The sequence below is a fragment of the Rhynchophorus ferrugineus genome, unplaced genomic scaffold (genome assembly GCF_030347505.1).
Source record: "Rhynchophorus ferrugineus isolate W39M unplaced genomic scaffold, kcgeb_rfMv2 rfM3, whole genome shotgun sequence".
Taxonomy (NCBI): Eukaryota; Metazoa; Arthropoda; class Insecta; order Coleoptera; family Curculionidae; genus Rhynchophorus; species Rhynchophorus ferrugineus.
This window is the reverse complement of record NW_027472582.1, coordinates 47,487,821-47,508,484: the sequence shown is the minus strand read 5'-3', so window position 1 is coordinate 47,508,484 and position 20,664 is coordinate 47,487,821. Positions and strand designations below refer to the sequence as shown.

The 20,664-nt window shown below is 32.3% G+C and overlaps 1 protein-coding gene across 2 annotated transcripts in view; it reads right to left on the bottom strand.

Annotated features, from left to right (window-relative positions):
• Positions 1–20,664, bottom strand: part of LOC143194442 (ATP-binding cassette subfamily G member 4) — an 88,325-nt gene that overhangs the window by 29,214 nt on the left and 38,447 nt on the right. For both annotated transcript variants that reach the window (XM_076401240.1, XM_076401241.1), the window contains exon 3: positions 17,841–18,030. In XM_076401240.1, the coding sequence (XP_076257355.1) occupies positions 17,841–18,030 (190 nt within the window). The remainder of the gene's footprint in view (positions 1–17,840; positions 18,031–20,664) is intronic.

The following is a 20,664-nucleotide window of genomic DNA, read 5'->3' as shown; positions in this document are numbered from 1 at the left end:
GTGAGTGACAAACTTGGAGATCATCCCAGAAGATATCCCGTGTTACTCAGCCTGGTTACTGGCGTGACTGGGATCATTTTTCTTGTCAGATTTTGCACTCTTGCCTAACGACAATCACAAACATAAATTTACGACCATGCCTCAGCAAGATTCGAACTCACGACTGTCGCAACATCGACAACAATAGGACAGTTCTATGGCCTTGACCACTGCGCCAATTAAGCCGGCATAAATATTATTAGTGTATCTAATCTACGTTAGGATCGATGGGTCCTTCTATAATTTCATTTAATTAGTCGTAAAGAAGTCGACACCGATTAATAAAAATTTAATAAATAAACAAAAAAATTATATATATTACTAAATCATACTAACGTGGAAGCAATACAACTGCTGGACAGCGGGCAGGATATCAGGAGATTGAAGCGAACCAAACCATACGAATTTCTATAAAATGTATACCTTTAGTGTAAACTATAGCTATAATTTATTATTATAATTTTATAATTGAGGAATACATATTGATGTAGTTTCTCGCACTCGTCTTGATTGTAAATTAATCCAAGTACAAATGAAATGTAGTAATAAATTAATTTATAATTGTACGTAAGATTGTACTAAGCGATTTTAATAAAGATGTTATAAAAAATGTTATTGGCTGTTAAAAGCCTACACAATTATTTTACATAATTAAGCAGCATCTGATAACTAAGATATCAGCAAAATATATGTCTCGGTCCTTTAAGTCTCTTTACCTATAGAAGCAAACTAATTTTAAATGATCTGCCCGGTAATCTTTAGGTCAGAAATACCCAAATATATCGGAAAATTGTAGGTATAATAGTCTGAGAATTCGTAAAATCCTTATACATCAAATTCCACACAAACTTTCAAAAATAATTCCAAAACACCAACATCAAATCTCTCACGAAGACGTTGCCTTGCTGCTTACTCCTCGACATACCTCCCTAAAAGCTGAAGTGGATACAGATTCAATTGCGAATTATTCAAATGTATTTTTAATTTTACCATTGTCAGTGAATATTGGTTGTCCAGGTACGTTTTTTACGGTATGCTTAGAATTAGTTTTTTTAATTTATTGTGTAGGTAACTATTATATAATTTATTTTTGATCTATGTTTGCCTTTTTTAGGACGTTAAATCGTTTTTTGTTGTTTTACTTAAATATCCTTTTTATTTTACGACCGAGTGTAAATGTTGCCATACATTTGTGAGTGAGTCATTGATATTGTTAGAGCACGAAAAAGTATGTTATTTAGATCTTATTGAATATGAATATAGTTACAGGACGGTACGATGCAATGGACTTATTTTACACTATTTTCTTTTTTATTATACTATCTCTATTTGTACATATTATAGGTACGGGGGGAATAAATAAAAATTAGTGATCGATTAACGTATCGACCAGTAGAACTGCAGGAATATGAACATTTTTAAATTGAAGTTAGAATATAGGCAGAGTCTTTTCAATTCAGAATAGATGTGGTCATCAAATACAAAATAAAGGCACCACTAATACGAAGATAGAGTTTTGCAAGTTAGAGCTACATGGACAACGGATAACTCTATAGAGGCAATGCTTTATTTAACATTTTCTTGCAGATATTCGAAGAAGACATCAAATAGAGGCCATTCTATGTAGACGATACAGCTTCCTTCGTCTTTTCGAGAGTAGCAGTGTGAATTCTTCATATTTCAGAAACAACTCCATGAGACGGTTGAGTAGTTACATTTGTAGATGTTGTAAGTCAACACACAATTTACGAGTGTCAGCCATATGTCCGATAACTTTTCGACTTTAGACTGGCCTTTCAAACCTAATACTCGGCTTCACCAATGCCATGAAAACCCTCCGGTATTAGCTAGCTAAGTACAATACACTGCCTCCACTCAGCGCTCCTCGGAGCCATTAGCGAGCCGGAGCATGTTGAAATACTTCGTCCTCACCTTAGCTTACGTTTCCCCTTAACCTTTACTACATTTCCAAAACTAGATAAGCTCCCTGTTTTACATTCTTTGTGTCTTACGGCTTACTACCCTAGCAGATGTTCAGCCAAGTGTCTCTCTCGCGAAAATTTGAGTGCTGCCACTCAAATCTTCCTTCCTCCGTCTCTTTTCCCTCGTATCATTTTCTCCAAACAAAAAAAAAGGGGAGCGTCCTTAAGGAATTCTGTTTAAAATACCTCGACAGACAGCATACTCACCACTCTTTTTTTTGCCTGAGATTGAATTTCCTGATGGTGTTTACCTCTTCCTGTCCGGTTTTCGGACAGATTTTTTCCCTCGCAAACTAGCTAAAAGCTAACTTGTTTCCAGTTTACTGGGATCTGATATTTATTCCCCGTGTGCGATCGCATGCAGTAGCTGCCCTTAACCCTTCCCCTCGACTTCTTCAGGCCATTACTACCCTAACAGTTTAATTACCACAAGTATTAATTACCACAATTTATACCCACTATCGATTTTCGTCCAATTATTTCAAAACGCCTTTTCAAAATGACTGTTTCCTTAATTTAGTCTGTCGAGCATTTCGGTCAGGCCCTACTGAAGGTTCGACCATTCCTGGCCTGCGGTACCAGGGCTTTAGGCCTGATACCCGTTCTATCGGGTTATTGCGCCTTCGGTCGCCAAGTCAACCCACAGAAAATATTCTTTCATAAAAAATGTATCTATTATAATAACCTATTATAATATAGTTATTATAATATCGGTCTTTTCTTCGATCAGAGGTTTAGGTGAAATCTTCTGATTCAGAAGTCGAGAAAGATGAAGGTCTAACTAATCACCAGGCTTCTACTCCCCATAAAATCTCTTTTGCATAAGATGCTGATTCGTTCAGTCGTTTTATACGGCTCCAGTGTTTATCTCAAATATCTTATAAATAATACGTATATAAAATATGGTTTATGAACATAGTTTTAAATTTTATTTTAACCTACTGGAATATTGAATATTATTTAATTTTGCCTAAAAGAGTTAAGTTATCATCATTCTGTAGCGTTCGTCGTTGACCATGTCGTTACCTCCTGTTGAAGTTCATATGCGGTGTTAATTATGCTTGTTAATGTAGCAAACTTGGATCATGTCGAATCTTGCATTTTATAATAGAGGCATACAAAATAACCAAAAATATTATCTCACATGTTGCGCGGTGCCAGCAGCATTTAGTGACATTTAGTGTAATATTGCCTCGTTTTCTCTTTATCTCTGCGTTTTTTATAATCACAAAAAATAGCGGTTATATCATGTAATTATATCACCCTTTTAATTCATCCTACCTTAAATCACTGAATCAAAACCTCCAAAGTGTTTTGTGTTTTGTGACCGTTATCTTTTTTTGAGTTACCCAACACTTCCCGCCACTTTTATATGTTTTATATTTTACTCTTTTACGTCAACATTCGCGTTCTTCTTAAAAACCTCCATTCTTCATTAAGTTCAGTTTTAGTGATGGAACGGAGAACTTTCATAAATTTCATTTCTTTTTCAAACGTTATGTTTACGATACCTTTGACGTATGTTACCTTTTGGGATCTGAAATCTCTTAACTTCCCATTTTAACAATTTTATCATCGCCATTTCTACTAAATATTTATTTCTTTTCTATATTGTCATTCTGTCAAATCAGAATGTCTGTGACATATCAAGGGAAAATCTCACTTGAGTGGCTTTGCATATTTTCGATCGGATACCGTAGTTGTGTACATACGCGTCGCTATGAATTATAGGGGTCGTAGGGTAGCCCTCGAAGCCCCAGGGGATATAAATAATATTAATACAATGCAATAAAGAAGATCTTGTTGCATGTTAGCAAGACTGCTTCCGTATAAATAATGTGACGTGTACGTATAGCTCAGTGATTTGACAAGTCTTGCAAGTTAACATATATTTCCCTAATTTATGCTCTTTGTTCTTTGACTGTTAAAACATGCAATCGATGAATTTTTTTTATCCTTCTCTGACTTCGAAAGTGAGCACCGTTGGAGCTTCGTTAGCGGTCGCGAAGATGTGAGGGTGTGACGAAAATGGTAGCATGTTTTAAACGTTTCACGAGCGACGGTATTCTTTGTTACTAAGCTGCGAGAGAAGTAATGCAACAATTATAGAACCTGGAAGCTTGATGATTGAAAGAATGTGGTATGGTCCGATGAGTCATCGTTTACACTATCTCCCACAAACGGCCCAATTTATATAGGGAGAATCCCGAAAAGAAGCCTACGACTCGTCAGGTCTTCGACGAGATATGAGAATGAGCGTATTGCCATCGAAGTAAATGATCAACCATGCCGTCCAAATATTTAATCTTACAGCGAAGATAAGAGAGTTCGAAAAATAGTTTATTTTTATCGACGTTCTTTAATAACATATGTGTGCCAGAGCAATTCTATGACTCTATTTTTTTCTCATAATTCCATTTTAAAGCTTTTACTAACCCCAAACATGAGCCATAGCTCGAAACTAACACATACATTCTAATCCAATCATTTAAGATAACAAACACTCATTTTGATGCTAAAGTTTTATCATTTTTCAAAATGTATTTCGTAAATATCTGACACACAGCTTGTTTTATTTCATTTCAATACTGACTTGTTCTTATTGAAAAACCCTATATAATATGCATATCAAAACAACACAAATATTTAAAAGCAATATTGTATCAAAATTTCGAAGAAATCGGTAAATAATGTTTTTGTACAGGCGATCATTTTTATTTGTATTTAAAAGATTTATTTACAACTAACAATAGCTGATTTTCCTTTCTGATTAATAAATTGTTATCTTAGATTTATCTCAATAAATAGGTTTTCGTCGATTTACCATATATTTTAAATGTAAAGTCAAGTTCACCCACAAAACACAAAAGTACGTTATCATCGTCTTTATTAGAACTCTGACCTTGATTTAAAACGATTCACATTATGCTCTTATTATTTGATGCGATTTAGTTTTGTACAAAGGTTATTCTGGATGAGTGATTGGGGGACATAGTGAAAATAAAAATATGCACGTGGAGAAATGCATTTGTAGTGACGGTTTTTTTTGTGATTTCTGATTCTTAAACAAAGCATGATGTTATTAAATTGTAATGGTTAATAAACCGTTTATTAAAAAGTTGCGTATTTTATATTAGAGTGTTTTGCGAAAATTAAATTTTTATTTAAAAAAGTTGTGAAAATATTTGGAGATTGAACACATAGTGCCACACTGAAAATACACAAGATAGGGTTCAAGGTTGTTTATGTATAATATAATGTTTGGAAATAGTATTTACAGTTGGTCTAGGTTCTTTATATGCGATTTTATTTTATTATGAATTCGATGATATTTTAATACTTTTTATATAGTGTTATGTTATTAGGGTGGACTTAGGTGCTACTTTTCTACTAAAATTCCTTGGGAACCTTGTGTTCTCTGAGGATATGCAACCAGGACTTAATCCCTGCTAACTGCTACTATAAAGGATGAATGCTCACAGGGCCATATTGATAATTTCAGTCGTTCTCGAATTAAGAGTTTTTCTAAAACCTACATAGCTAAAACCAAATACCGGTATTGATGTCGAAGTTAATAATTGCAGTTTTTTATCAAGCAGAATCATCAATCATCATTTTATATCAGCTGATGGATTAAAAATAGTTTGAATAAATTCTATGACTAGGATTTTTTAACTAGATTTTTTTGTTAACAATTACTAATCATACTTTTATTCATGCAATCTAAACAAAGCTTCTCACACTCATTAGGCTCTCACTATCTTGTGTTTCAAGAGTATATTTTTGGAATTCAATACTTTCTAATAGGATTTCGCATGCATCAATAATAATAATAATAATTAATTATTACTCTACTACTACTAGCTCTACGAATCCTTCGAAGAATGCTACTTTTATTTTCAATTCAAGACGGTTGATAATATCAACAACAAATAATCATTAGGGACCATTAAATTAATATTGATATATACATATTTAACGTATACTCTACTGAACAGTGTTAGATAACTAGTTACATGTTATTTTTTTTATTTTATTTTTTTGTTCTGGCCTAAAACCAGGCGGTGGAATGCATGACGCATACCTGGTCGCGGAGACTTGCGCTGGAGTGACGAGTTGGACTGGGTTATGTGGGATTGCCTCTGGGCTTACCAATACACTAAACCAAAACTGCCTCATTGTTGACCTCTGTGGATCGCTACTGCTACTGCATTAAATTTGGGGATATGGCACCCGCTGATCGGGCAGCCGTTATTGGACACGAGGACTCGGTGATTCTAATGATTCGTGAACCTGAGTTAACACACAACTGGATACTGTTGTATGGGGGCAAAAGTTATGACTGCGATATGATTAGCGATGGATGAGGTCGTTTCAGCCTGGAAAAGGGGGGGGAGTCTCAGAAGAACTTGAGCTGAGTTGTTGTTTGTGGAATTATTGAGATATGAAGTGCTTGATTTCTGGAGTGTCAATTTCTGTATGAATTTGATCATTTCTGACAAACTATGGAGCGTTTAATATTCTCCTGAGGAGCTTATTTTGTAAAACTGGAAGCCGTTTGATCTGGTTGGGTGTAACAAACTTGAAGTAGACATTAGATCCGTAGAGGAGTACAGACCGAATTAACATCTTGTAAAATAAGCATTTGATCGTCGAAGTGAAGACCTAGGTACGTGACGTTGTCCAGCCATGGAATTATTGCGGTGTCGACCTTAAGTTGCGAGACGTGCAGTGCGTAACGCTTCTTATGGAACATGATGGCCTGGGTTTTCAGGGGGTTGATTTACAACCTCCAGAATTTGAACCACTTGATCGCATGATCGAGCTACTTCTAAACGTTCATGAATTGTAACTTCGAACCTGGCGGCTGCGAAGAAAGCGGTGTCATCAGCGTAAAACGCGACGTCAATGTGTTTTTTTCTCGGCAGATCTGAAATAAAGAGATTAAATAAAGCTGGGATCAGCGGGGAACCTTGAGGTACGCCAACATCGATTTGTTTACGACTGGAAAGTGATTCCCTGATCTTGACCTGGAAAGATCTATCCGAGAGATAGGACTTGATGAGAGCGGTTAGGTATTCAGTTACATGTTTTATTATCTGCCATTATGTGATTTTGAAAATTACCCTATCCTGGGGTATATATTAGTATATATTTTTTTGACATTGTGATATCAAAAATATATTATAATCTTTATTCATTCAGTTTGTGGAATAAACTATATAATACTAATATATTGTATAATAAGATACTAAGATTAATATATATTCATAAACTCGATTTGTAATCCTAGGTTCACTGTAATTGGTTTATTTCTTCGATTACCAATAGAAATCTAGTATATTGTTATTTTTTTGAGGTTTATTAAATTTTCACAACCATATATAAGAAATTAATAAGAATGTGAAAACATGACCATAGTACTAGCAAATAGTAATAGTATCCTTACAATTAACAGAGTACAATCGAAGAGTACAGTTTGAAGTTACAGAGTATCTTGATTTAGTATATAGACGAATGTTCCTGTAATCACTATTAAGCTAACAATAGTTTTGTTTACTTGTTTTATGTTAGAAAACAATATATCTTCGATTATGCTGTCATTGAATTGAAGAAGATACTATTCCAGGAAGATGACCTTGATAGTGTTAGTGAATATTTGACGAATACAGTATTGAAGTAAATAGTGAAACCAGAAAGATGTTACTACTCTACGACTTAACAAGATGAATGACATAATGATAAAGTAGTGAATGTGAAAGCTGTTATAATTAATGTGAACGTATGACAATTTTAGTGAATACAATTGGAAAATTATTGGATTATCATGAAGGACATGAAGATTTTGATGGAGTTCAGAAGACGTTGCCTACAAGCGTTTTACATAGAAATAGTTAGATTAGAATAACTGAAACCGATACTGTTTAGTTGTTGCATAAGTTGACATGTGGACAAGTTTAGTGAATGACAATATCTTGTGGAGGGTCACACATGATCACAGGAATAGACCTACAGTTTAACGTGGGTTTAACTATAGTCCTTGGCATTAAGTCTACCAACTGACCGGTAACCAACTTAGAGAGAAGATAAATGTACAATTATACTTCAGTGAGATTGAAATCCGCCGCTGTCGTCTTGACTATTGCGGCTAACAAACAGTCTCTAAAGAAAAACGTTAAGATATCGATACTAAGTTTGTACTTCGACTGTCTAAACTTACGTATTATGAAAAGAGTGAGAGGAGCGATATTTTGTATTCGAATCATCATTGTTTGAATTGATCGAAAATTAAAAATATTTGTGTAACGTATTTATAATTATAAATGTTTTTAAATTCGATGAGATAATAAGGTTAAAACAACCATTGACGGTAAACAGTTCCATGGTGAAATACTCAGAATATGAATTTTGAGATAAAAAGATGATAAAATTGATTGAATATACAATGAAATACAAAAATTATACAAGGAAATGAGATTTGTGATCTCTGTGTTACTTACCAAATAATAATGTGATGACTTTTAGAATGTGCAGGGAAAACATGAAGTGTAGATTATTTATTGTAGTTGTATAAACTAATTTATATTGGTTGAGATATTTACTATACATTTGTGTGAATGCATTGGAAACTGAATTATTATATTAACATGTGAAAATTAAATTGAAATGGTTAGGGCATACATGTCGAATGAAGGGTGAAAGAGTATCTGTAGTAGAACGAGTAGACATCGTAAAGATTGTTTAAAGTAGTGCGATATTAGCAGCATTGTATGTAGTTGATGAACAATCACCAGATCATTACAATTCGAAAAATGAATGAATAGAACAGCGAAATAAATAGGTATTGTTAAGATATTCTTGAAAAAGTATGATTGTCTAATTATTATATAAACGTTAACTAAATTGATAAAGAATGATGTAAAGTCGCTCTGAAAAGTAGAACAATGAGATGAAATATTAAACCCAATATTATTTTGATGTACATGATTTTGAATTGTTGGTCCTAGATATTTAATTCTTAATTTTGTCTATTGTTTTGTTGTTCATGATTACGATATTATTTCAAGTTCATGATGCAATTGAATGTTTACATCTAAAACATGTTTTAGTGTGTAAATATTATTAAACTTAACATAAGCTAACAACACGTTAGAATCGTGAAGTATCTTGGCGAAGAAATAGTTAATTTGGAGATAATAGAAATGGCCGATGACAATGGATGGAGGACTATAGAACCACATCTGGCAAGACCAGCAAAGATGAAGTCATTATGGATCACGTAGACCCGATGGAATATGGAGAGAATATGATGAATGACTTGCAGTCGGAATATTTGGAATGGAATGCTTGTAATTTATGTTATTTATATGTCTCGGTGAATGGAGGTAAAAACGAAATGAAACAGTGGTGTTTACATTATGTGGCCGTTATTTATTGATGTTATAAAATATTGAGAAACTACAGATGGATAAAGAAGGATGGCAGTTGCCAGATAATCGTTATCATTTCATAGTTGGCGCTGCTAGCACCCCGCCCATGTTCAACATCTGGGATTATATTTCTGGGTACTTTGTAGATAGTTATTCCACGATGTAAATTCGACATGCCTCAAGGTCGCTACAGTATATTATTTGTAATATTAAAAATAAAACGTTCTTGTCTTCAACAGATCAAGCTAAACTGTACTTGGTCCCATAACACTACTGTATTCATCTAGCCTCGCTTGTTTCGATGTTCATATAGTAAACTTACAGTAATATACTGAATGATAAAATAATATTGCCAACATTTTATTTGGCAGCTCAGGATTAATCAACGCAAAAAACATTACATGGTTGAAGATTCAACTCCATGGTATGTGAAATTATCGAAAAAGATTGTGAATTAGCTTAGTTTGAAATTGTGAATTAGCTACAGCAAACTGGCTTTTGAATATTAGTTTCAGTTACGTTACAGTTTCCTTTATTTGCTTTCATGAAATATACATAATTAAATTAGCATGATGAAAAGTGATACATGTTATGATTTTATAGTTCTGGGAGCAGGACCGACTTCAGGAAGGCCGATTGTACATATAGAACACATAGAAGAGCGTGGTTGACAAATTACGTAGAGGACACCTGATGACTTTGCCTGATTTGCTAATCGTAGTGGACGAGGAAGGCCGATTGTACATATAGAACACATAGAAGAGCGTTGTTGACAAATTACGTAGAGGACACCTGATGACTTTGCCTGATTTGCTAATCGTAGTGGACGAGGTATCGGACAGAGCGATAAAAATGAGGAAATATAAAGTGCCTTGGATAGAAAAGCTGGCGCCTTGACAGCGACCTGATAATATCATAGAGTTTCCCGAAGTTTATCACAAAGTATCTTGTAGACATAATTTATAGACGAATGTTATTGTATATAAGTATTTCTTATGTCTATATTATTTTTACATGGCATGTAGAAAATCACTTCATTAAGCAATTTTCTGTATAAAATATTATCTTAATTAATTAGTCTTATTCTAAAGTCTACATATGTCCAGTAATTAGATCAGGTGGTGTTAAATGTTTTAGTCTACGCACTTCACTATCACGTCGTATATTTAGCTGATTAGCGGGTACATTGGGATGCACTGACACTCTTTCGAAGTACTTCACACAAACACGATGAATTACACTCATTATAGGTTCTAGAGGAATATCGCGTTGTATCACTTTATTTGAAATATAGTACGGAGCATCAACAATGGCACGCAATACCTTATTTTGGAACCATTGAATGACGGATATATTAGATTTGCTAGAGGTACCCCATAGTTGGATTCCATGTGACCAAATCGGCTTGAGTATAGACTCATATAGCAATACCTTGTTATCTAATGATAACTTGAATTTACGCCCGATGAGCCAATACATTTGATACAATTTAAGTCCAAGTTCATATTCATATTCAAAATGCTAAATGTGTTAGGTGATTCTGTATCTGTACTGTTATATTTATATACATTTAAAGTGATCGTCCAAGCCTTGAAGACGATTTACTCGAAAGATACTTGAAACCTGCATTAACATCAGAAATCGAGCTAAAAATATTGAGTATAGCCATTTAGAAATGAAGTTTTTGGTTTCAAACGGACGTATGAACAATGGGTGGATTCCCTAATTATGTTATGATACTTTCATTAACATTAATTAAAACATTTTGTGCCTTATATTATAGCAATAGATGAGGCTTGGCTTTACCACTATGCACAATGCTTTTTAATTACGTCTACAAATCTCTACAACTTAGCTAAGAAGGGGTTGTCATTATTCTTTGGTAGTAATCAATTAATACTGATTACTTGGATTAAATTGTCCTGTTTAAAAAGTTGAGGGACAAACTTGGCCAGGCGCCTAATTATGATGATGTATATATCTGCTAAATGTGTTTGATAAAGATAGAAAATATGATATAAATTAGAATCTTAGACGTAAGTGAAAAACTAGTTTATGTTTTTTAAGTACTTATTGTGTATTTATATTTTCACCTATTTTTTTAATATTAGGCATATTACTTTGTGCAACTGTTACACTAATTCGAAAAGATCCAAACAAAGGTTCTCACTCAAGTGTTCACATTATAAGCTTCCCTTCATATCGTATTAGAATACATTCTTTTTTATTAAATAGAAATTGAAATATTGTCATGCGGGAATAGTAAATTATTTGAAAATATTATAATACGTGAACTTACAAGGTGCGTAAGTACTCAGATTACCGCAATTTGGGCATATACATCTTAATTCGAATTTTAAACGCATGTTATCAAACGCTGGATGAAGTTGGTCAAAATATCTCTAGTTGTGGATTATTAGAAAATGGGAACACCGACGCTTAGCAAACTGTTGCATAGCCTGCCTATTTTGAAAATATAGGTAGAAACATTGCAGTTCGGAAGACAAGGGCGGATTACAAACAGAGGATTTTGTTGTACGAATAACTATTTGTTTGTATTTTTCAGAGCGGAGGTGTTGTATTATATAATAGTAAATTATTCTCAGTTTGAAAATGAGTTGATAATAATGCCATTATGATGATACTAATTATATATTATGATTTTGTGATAAATATCATATCATAAAAGAATATAGTTAGATTTTTGATTTCGTTGGTAAAATTGAATTATTATTGCAATTGAAATTATTATTATCGCGATGTGATGATGGATCGATAGTGAAACAGAATTAAGCAAGCTATATGTAAGGTGTTCAAAAATACTTTTTATATGAAATACCCATGTATGGCACTATATGTGAAATCTAACATGGATCAAATATAAAATTCCATAAATCGCACAATCTTGGTCAATGTAGATTAAATCGTTTCTGAAAAATCATTAGTTCAAATAGTAATTTTTTGTGAATTTGAAAAACATTTTGGGAACACAAACACTGAAATTTTTTTATTTAATGTAATTATGTTAACTTGGAATGGAAAAAATAAAATATTTTTAACAAAAAAATTGAACTGACTTCAAAAAAATAAATAAGGAACTCACTAAAAATTAAAAAATTAGCATACTTAGATTTTAAACATAAAAAAATGTTTTAAAATAAAATATGTACATAACAGTCGTTGTAATAACCAAATAAAAATAAGCAAAAAACTTATATAACCTATCTACTACACGTATTTTATATTCTACTATATAAACGCAATTTAGCTTAATACCTACCTAAACCTATTTATCTATTTACAATATTATTTTAACTACCACCAACTGATCAGTTTGAAGTCGGTGCCGAGCCCAAACAATACAAAAATAATAATAAAATTTTGTGACATATACACAAAACTAAATTAGGAACAAAACGAATTTAATTTGTTGCTAAAAATGTCTAATTAATTAAATAATTAATTAATTTTTTAAAGGTGTTACAGCAATCCTGTCAATTTATTATTTTACAATTTTGGAGGTAGTCTACGTCTGAACTTGCACTGCTTGAACACTGCACGGTCGACTGTTACAAACATGTAGCGTTAATTTTTTTGGTCGTACGGTACATGCTGGCACGGGAATTTGGGGAATATTCAGAATCTTTCGGAATTGGTGGCATCTGATCCGCAGACGTACATTGGGGAGCGTTTATGTTAGAATAAGATTGAATCGCCATTTCTTTTTTTTTAGTAAAATATTTCGACGCAAATAAAAAGTTTAGGTTTTTATCTATGTCAATTTAGTAATTTATGTATATATTTTGTTTAATTATCGAAATAAATATAGAAACATTTCACAATAAACTATCTACATGCAAATTGCACATGAAGTCAATATTTGTTTATTATGTCTGCACGTGATCTATTTTTGACTGTTAATGATATACAGTGTATAGTCTGCATAATTATTATAACTGCTATATTATTAATAGCCATAATTAAAATAAAACTATAAAAATGTGATTATTTTTTAAGTAAATATCACAGAAGGGGTTTATATTTAGAATGACGTATATATTTATTCAAAGTGTAGGTTCTAAATATCAATAAACATAAAAATATAATCTAAAACTATTTATATTAAAGTAATTTGTGCATATCTTTTCTATAAAAATTGGTTTTTATTGAAAGAATTAAATGTTGATCTAATAATATATTAATAGATCTTTCACACATCTCTGGACACATTTTCATTTTCATTGCATTGCAATTAAATTTATTGCAATATGACCGCTTCCAAAACTTTTCAAACTTTTTTAAAAATGTTTTTGAAAAAATGCCCCTGATTCGTAACTTGATTTATAAATAAAATTTTGGTATTCTGAAGCTGAAGAAACATTTTTAATCTTAGTTTGCTGGAATTTGGATATAAATATCATAGTTCAGATCATATCGAGATCAAAGACGGAAGTTGCTGAAAGTAGAGACACCGCAGCGAAATATTGGAGTTTGGAAATTCTTAAGTTGTGATAATATCGTTTAGCTCAGTTTACCGGAATTTAAGTAGAAACTTCAAGCTGTATGGACATTAGACGATTTGAGAATACTCAAGCTTAGAAAGTTACACCATAGACTGGAGACTACTGAACTTTGGGTAGAAATAATGCAGCTTACAAAATCATTAAATGATCAAATGTGACAGACGAAGGTAACTACAGAGAACACTTTGGTAATTTTCTTCGGAAGCGATGGACGTGTCTAGATGTAGGACCATGATCCATTTGAAGTGTGTGTTTTCCATTGGTGGCAAGTTTATATTTAAGCTTTAATTTAGATTAAGATACGAACTCCAGTATTGTAGGACAGCAGTGGATCTTATTCTTGAAATTAAATTGCTTAAGTTAAATGAAATATCATATATGTAAAAGCGAGTTCTGTTTGTTTCTATATACTTCCTCGACATTTTTCTCTTAAAATACAAACAAAGCATGTACTATTCAAGGAAACCATATATTGTTCCGACTATTTATGGTACTTATCATACCATCTGATTTCGATATTTTAGATATTTTTTAATGTTGACCCATTTATGTATACATAGGTTTAAACCATAATGGTGAACTTAGGTGAACTAGGCATGATTGCCGCTTCTTTTTAATTGTGGGATATGCTGCCTTTGTGGGTACTCAGCAACAGAAACAATTACCTTGAATGGCAACATTGCTGATACTTTTATATGGACCGTTATTGCCTGATGTGATATCTTAATATGTTCAAGGGACGTTAGAGCTTCATAAGAGTTCATTTGTTATGATACGACGCTCAGAGTTACTGCATTTGTTATTCTGTTGATTTTACAATGTTTGTGGTTCCCAACCTTAGTTTCATCAAGTGGTGAGTTTGTTCACACAATATTCTAATTTTTCTATCTTTAACTGCATTCCATTAAATTAATTCCATTAATTTTTTCTATTTCTTTATCTATTTATCCAATTATGTTATGTTATTATTTATTCTTTGTTTCCTATAATTGTTAAATTACTGTAAATTAAAGATAATAGGGCTTTATGGTTGCAACTATAAAATATAAATTATAACTATTTTAGTTATTAAGTAACTGATTTGTATTTACACTACTAACACTAGTGGCAGGATCTCACGCATATCCTTCCCTTGATCTAATTGCACGTCAATTACTGTTAGTATTAGAATAGAAGCGGGTACTTCGTGAGTTATTTTGTGGGTGTCAGCCCCTTCATATCGTGTGCACATGTCATACTCAATACCAAAATATTTATCTCAATACCATTAATATTTACCCGTTCTATTAGCTTCCAGTAATCTTACTGGAAGTTAATAAACTATAACAAGTAAACTGTCAGTACTATCATATTTCATTATTACTTGACATTAGAAGTATATGTATTGTATTTCATAGGTATTGTTAATTTCACTCTTACCAAAATTGATTACTCAGGTACGTTTTAATTTGGTTTTCAGAACTGTCACCCGACCACCTCGACATCTCGCAACCTTAGAATTTGCTTTTATTTATTTGCTCTGTTTTTATTTATTGACGATGTTAACTTGTTTCAATTAAATATAAAGAGATATAACATCGATATAAATATGATGAGATATATGAGGAACGGGGTGGCTAGAAATAGGGTTTCGTTTATAGTAGAATACGAATGTTACAATAAGTTAACTAACACTTAATAAGACACTTTTCGCAAAACAAAATATTTTGAAAGTAAAATAAAAGGTATTATTTGTATGTAAATGTATCGATGCTGCTAAAACAAATTATTGCCAATTCGTTTTAAGTAAAAATGTTATTTGCGAACAAATAAAGTTCGATATCAAGGATCTTTAATTGCAATACCAAAACACTCTAATAAATTAATCAGAAGATTGAAAAAAATATATAAACGTTTATTATTATTTCATAGAAAAGAATGTTACGCCCTATATATGACCGAATTATCAGTAGTACTTTCCTCCTGAAGAAAACAACCCAAGCAATGTCTTATCATCTGGTCATCTTATAATTTCAAAAAAATCTTTGTTAGTATTGACAGTACTGTCGTCTGCTAGTATATATTGTACGTATACTACGTATACTGTACACTCTAATTCCAATAGTCTAGGTTTTAGCAACTGAGCTAACATATTTCATCCAGCCTTTGGTGTTCCTAAACCAGAGCTGCAAAATTTTGTAACTTAGTAACTATGATAAGAGAGTTGTTGGCAACTTCCAAATTCAATGTTCGTAAATCTCAGTGACTAGGGGCACTTTGAGCGATTTTAGTCCACTCTTGGTTGATGTGCACTACACATTGTAAAGCTTTTATTCAAACTTCAGAAACAATGGATATGTTATGTTTTAGTAGTTCCTGAACTTCTAAATTTTAAGAATGCCTTTTAATAAGCATAACAGTTGAATTGGTTTCTCAATAAATTTGGATATTACGCTATTTTAGACCTAGTAGCGGTGTAGCGAAATAATCGGCAAATATCATGTTAATCGACAGAGACTGACGAACGTAAATAATTACGACCAGACAGAATAAAATTACAGCAGCAAAAGTGACAGTAGAACACAACACTTAAATGAGTAATACTGTGTCAATAAAGAAGGGGTACGATTGCGAAACCCTATATAACGGATACTAAACTGCAAAAGAAGTGGTGACATTATCATAAAACCTTCGATAATGATGATCGGAAGAATGTGGTATCAATCCTGAATTATTCGTTTACATTGTTTCTTACAAAAAGCTGGGTATGTGTATGGAGAAGCCCAAAAGAAGCCTAGAATCCGGATTGCCGGCTTTCTATAATCCAGCATGGGGGAAGTTCCGTTATGATTTGGGCGGCAATATCGTGGTATTCAGCTGGTTCCCTCATTCACATCACTGGATGGATTGCTGCGAATGAATATCTCGACATCCTCGATAATGAAGTTTTTATATGACTAGCATATTGCAGCCGAACACTGTCATATTCCAAGATGAAAATGCGTCCATACACAGCACCAAAATGGTTCAGTCTTGGTTTGATGAGCATCATTTATCATTTTCTCTGAACCGTTATGGGGAGTTTTAGAGCAGAGAGTGAGGAGTAGATTTCCATCTCTAACATCATTGAAGCAATTGGCGAATGTTTTGGTTCAGGAATGGGCAATATTCCACTGGGTGCTATTCAGGCACTGCAAGAATTGCAGTTGTTTTAAAAGCAAATGGTGACTCAACATATACAGTCCATATTATTTTGTCCATTCTCTGTAACAGCTAAATTCGACGGTTTTGACATTTCCTTATAAAATAACAGTTTTATATTTAATAATATTGAGTGATTCAATGAATACCGACGCTAAGATAGATAATAAGATCTATGCAGTATTGCGTGACATCGTTCTTTCAACACGGTATCACCAAGTTGGCAGAAAGATGTAAAAAGAATTGTAGAAAATGATGCAAAATATTTTGATTGGTATATATTGTACCAATTTTTCTCATAAACGCTTTGTTAAAATGATCATTACATACAAGTAATTAATAGATTCAAAAGTGTATATAAGTTTTGACATAAATGTGTATTTTTATACCCATTAAATTAGTTAAATAACAGTAGATGACAGTAACTGCGGTACAACGATTATATGCAATATAAATGTTATATGTAATATAGGACGAAAAATAAATAAAATTACATATATAGTATAACCATTAATCTGCCCGCAAAACCACACTTGAAAATAATAATATATTAGCAATAAATATTGTTTTGTTAATATTATTACTTTAGTTAAATATTTTTAAACTATAGGTCCATTAATGACTTATTAATTATAATAATAACATATGGATTATAAAAAGTTACGTAATTATATAATAATACTTACTGCATTGAGCTTGTCGGTGTGACTTATTTTTTTTCCTAGTTTCAAGTTTGCAGCTACCATCATAGCTTCGCCCACGGTCAACATGGGTTGCATTATATCTTCTTGCATAATATATCTGGACAGTTCTTGGAACCTTTTTGCGTGTCTTGCCTCACCATTAATTAGTATTTGTCCTGTAGCCGCTGTGCTTCTGAAATAATTAAAATAATAAATTTCACTATGAAAAGAAGCATATAATATTTTGTAATTAGCAAATCGTTTTTTCCAACAATATTAAGACTACGTTATTACAGAATAGTGCAAATAGATATTTTTTTATCTGTACCATATTTTTTAAAATTATATTTTTGGTGTCTTTTTTTTACCAACTATAGTTTATTTGGATTGGATCTATTGGTTTAACACATATCTTGAATCACTGTTCTCGGCATTAAGATTGACTGGTCAACCCTAAGACTATCCTAGAAGATATCCGGTCTTACTCAACCTGATTACCGTCGTAATTATGTATAATCACAAAAAATTACACCCATAATTTTGAAATACCATCGAATTATCATTCGAGCCTACGTCTATCGCATCAACAAGGGGACTATTTCGCTTATTTACAATGACGAATTTGAGTTGAATACACATCTGTGAATGTCAACATTAAATAATGCTTTAAATTAGTGTTCAATATTTTATGTTATGTTTGGTAATCCAACGTATTGACCACATAGGTCATATTTCAGTTACAATTTGATGCAATACTCTTTTAAGACATAAGGTAATAATCAATGTGGTGGCCTGTCTATTGTCATGTGTCTTTTTGCAATAGTATATGTACAATTTCTTTTTTCAGCTTCGAATTGCCAGTTTTAATAGGAAGTAAATGCGATAATAGGTTTATATATAAAATATATAGGTTTACATAAGGATTGTTTTAGTAAATTTAATCCTTTCTTGTTAAAATTTGTGTCAACTGTTAACTTGTACATGCCTAGTAACAATTTATTCTCAACTTTTTGCCAGCATTTCGATTCCATATTGGGAAAATGCTACGTCTGCGGTTATTCAAGAGTTGGTCTATCCATCAGTGAATAAAGCCAGTGGAGCAGAAGTCATTTTTTTAAAATTTATTTATTACATTGTTACTAGTCGTTGCCTATTAACCTATAGTTTATGTTTACAATAATTCAAATCTACGTATATATTTAGGAGGACCCATCGGCCCTATCTTATTATCTGGTGTAATAATGTTTACTGCTGCTTTTCTGTTGAATGTACCTCACTACACTATACTACCCAAGATCAAAATGGTTTTCTGGTATTATCCAAGATTTGTATTACTTCGATATTGAATAGAGTCCCCCATAGTTATGTCTTCTTGTTATTTTCTTGATATCCTAGGTGAAAGTTGATATTTGAAGGTCTTGGTGTGAGTATTGTATGTATATGATTTTTATATATTCGGAGCATACTCATAATTGAATAATACTCTGGCTTTAATAGTTCAGTGTTTTCAACATTTTCAACATTTTTCAGCAAAAATGATGGTAGAAAAGTATTTATATATCATGTTCATATCTACAGCGGATTTTTTTAAAATAAAATACCGTCTATATTTTTTTTAATATATTCTTATTCTAACAATCCGCTTAGTGTATTTCTCACTAAAGAGCATTACAATCTTTAATGTCTCTCTTTTGGGTTAACTATGGTTCAGTATCTGCAATTTTGCTAGTTTAGGTACAGTTTTCTAAATGAAAATGGACTTCGTCACTAAATATTACGTTATTTAGTCTATGCTGCTTAAGATAAAGGTGCAACATTCTTTCCGACGAAATTTTTCTTAAACATTAAGTAAGTCATTCTCTGATTATCGACCTTCGGACTTAAGCAAGGAAATTAATAATCAAACATAATAGATGGTAAAGTGTTCGAAGGTTAGTAGCATAGTACTACCGGTAGTTTATATAGAAAAATAAATTAATGAATTAAAGAATAATATAATTTGGCCCTGAAAATAACATATGCTTCAATATGGATTCTATGACAAAACTGAAGTATATTGTAAGTATTATCAGCAGTACATTCAATATGGACCATATATAAAGTTGAGGAATAAGTGATGTAATATTTCCCAATTGATGATTTTTAGATCATTTAAGGTATCATATCCGTTATTTAGCAAATAATCCCGCCTTCACGCCATCTTTTTTCGCTCACTCTACTTGATAAATTCAGGAATTATTTCATTTTTCTCAATACGGATTCTCTATTTAAGTTGTTGATTCTGTTTATTTAGTACAGTTTTATCACCTGGTGCTTTATTTTGTTGCCATTTTTTCTTGCTTTAGGCTTTGTTGTTAAGAGCTCTTTAATTTTTCTTGGGTAGTTTATGCCATCTTCCTTTTGGAAACAATTGTTAAATTTCAAGAAATTGCATATTGATAGTTTTTGAAAACTACATGGTAACGTTGACTATAGTCCAATAAGTTGTCGAGAATGGTTGCCAAAAGCTTAAAGACTTAAAATAAAGGATTAAAATATGGCCAAAGACAAACTCCCTAGTGGCAGGCGAGAAGATGCAGAATTGAAAGATTAGCTATAATCTGAAATGAAATCTGAAATCTGAATACCTTTGAGTTGAGCACTAAACACAAATTAATTGATTTCCAGCAATATTTGAAGGCATATAACTTTTTGGGCTGTCTCTTCAGAGTCTGGTTAAAAGACTCTTAAGGATGATGTTATTTTTAGAAAATGATTATAGACACAGAAAAGGGGAACTCATGTACCAAGTTTCTAGAAAAACAGTTAATGTGTTTTTATTTTTCAC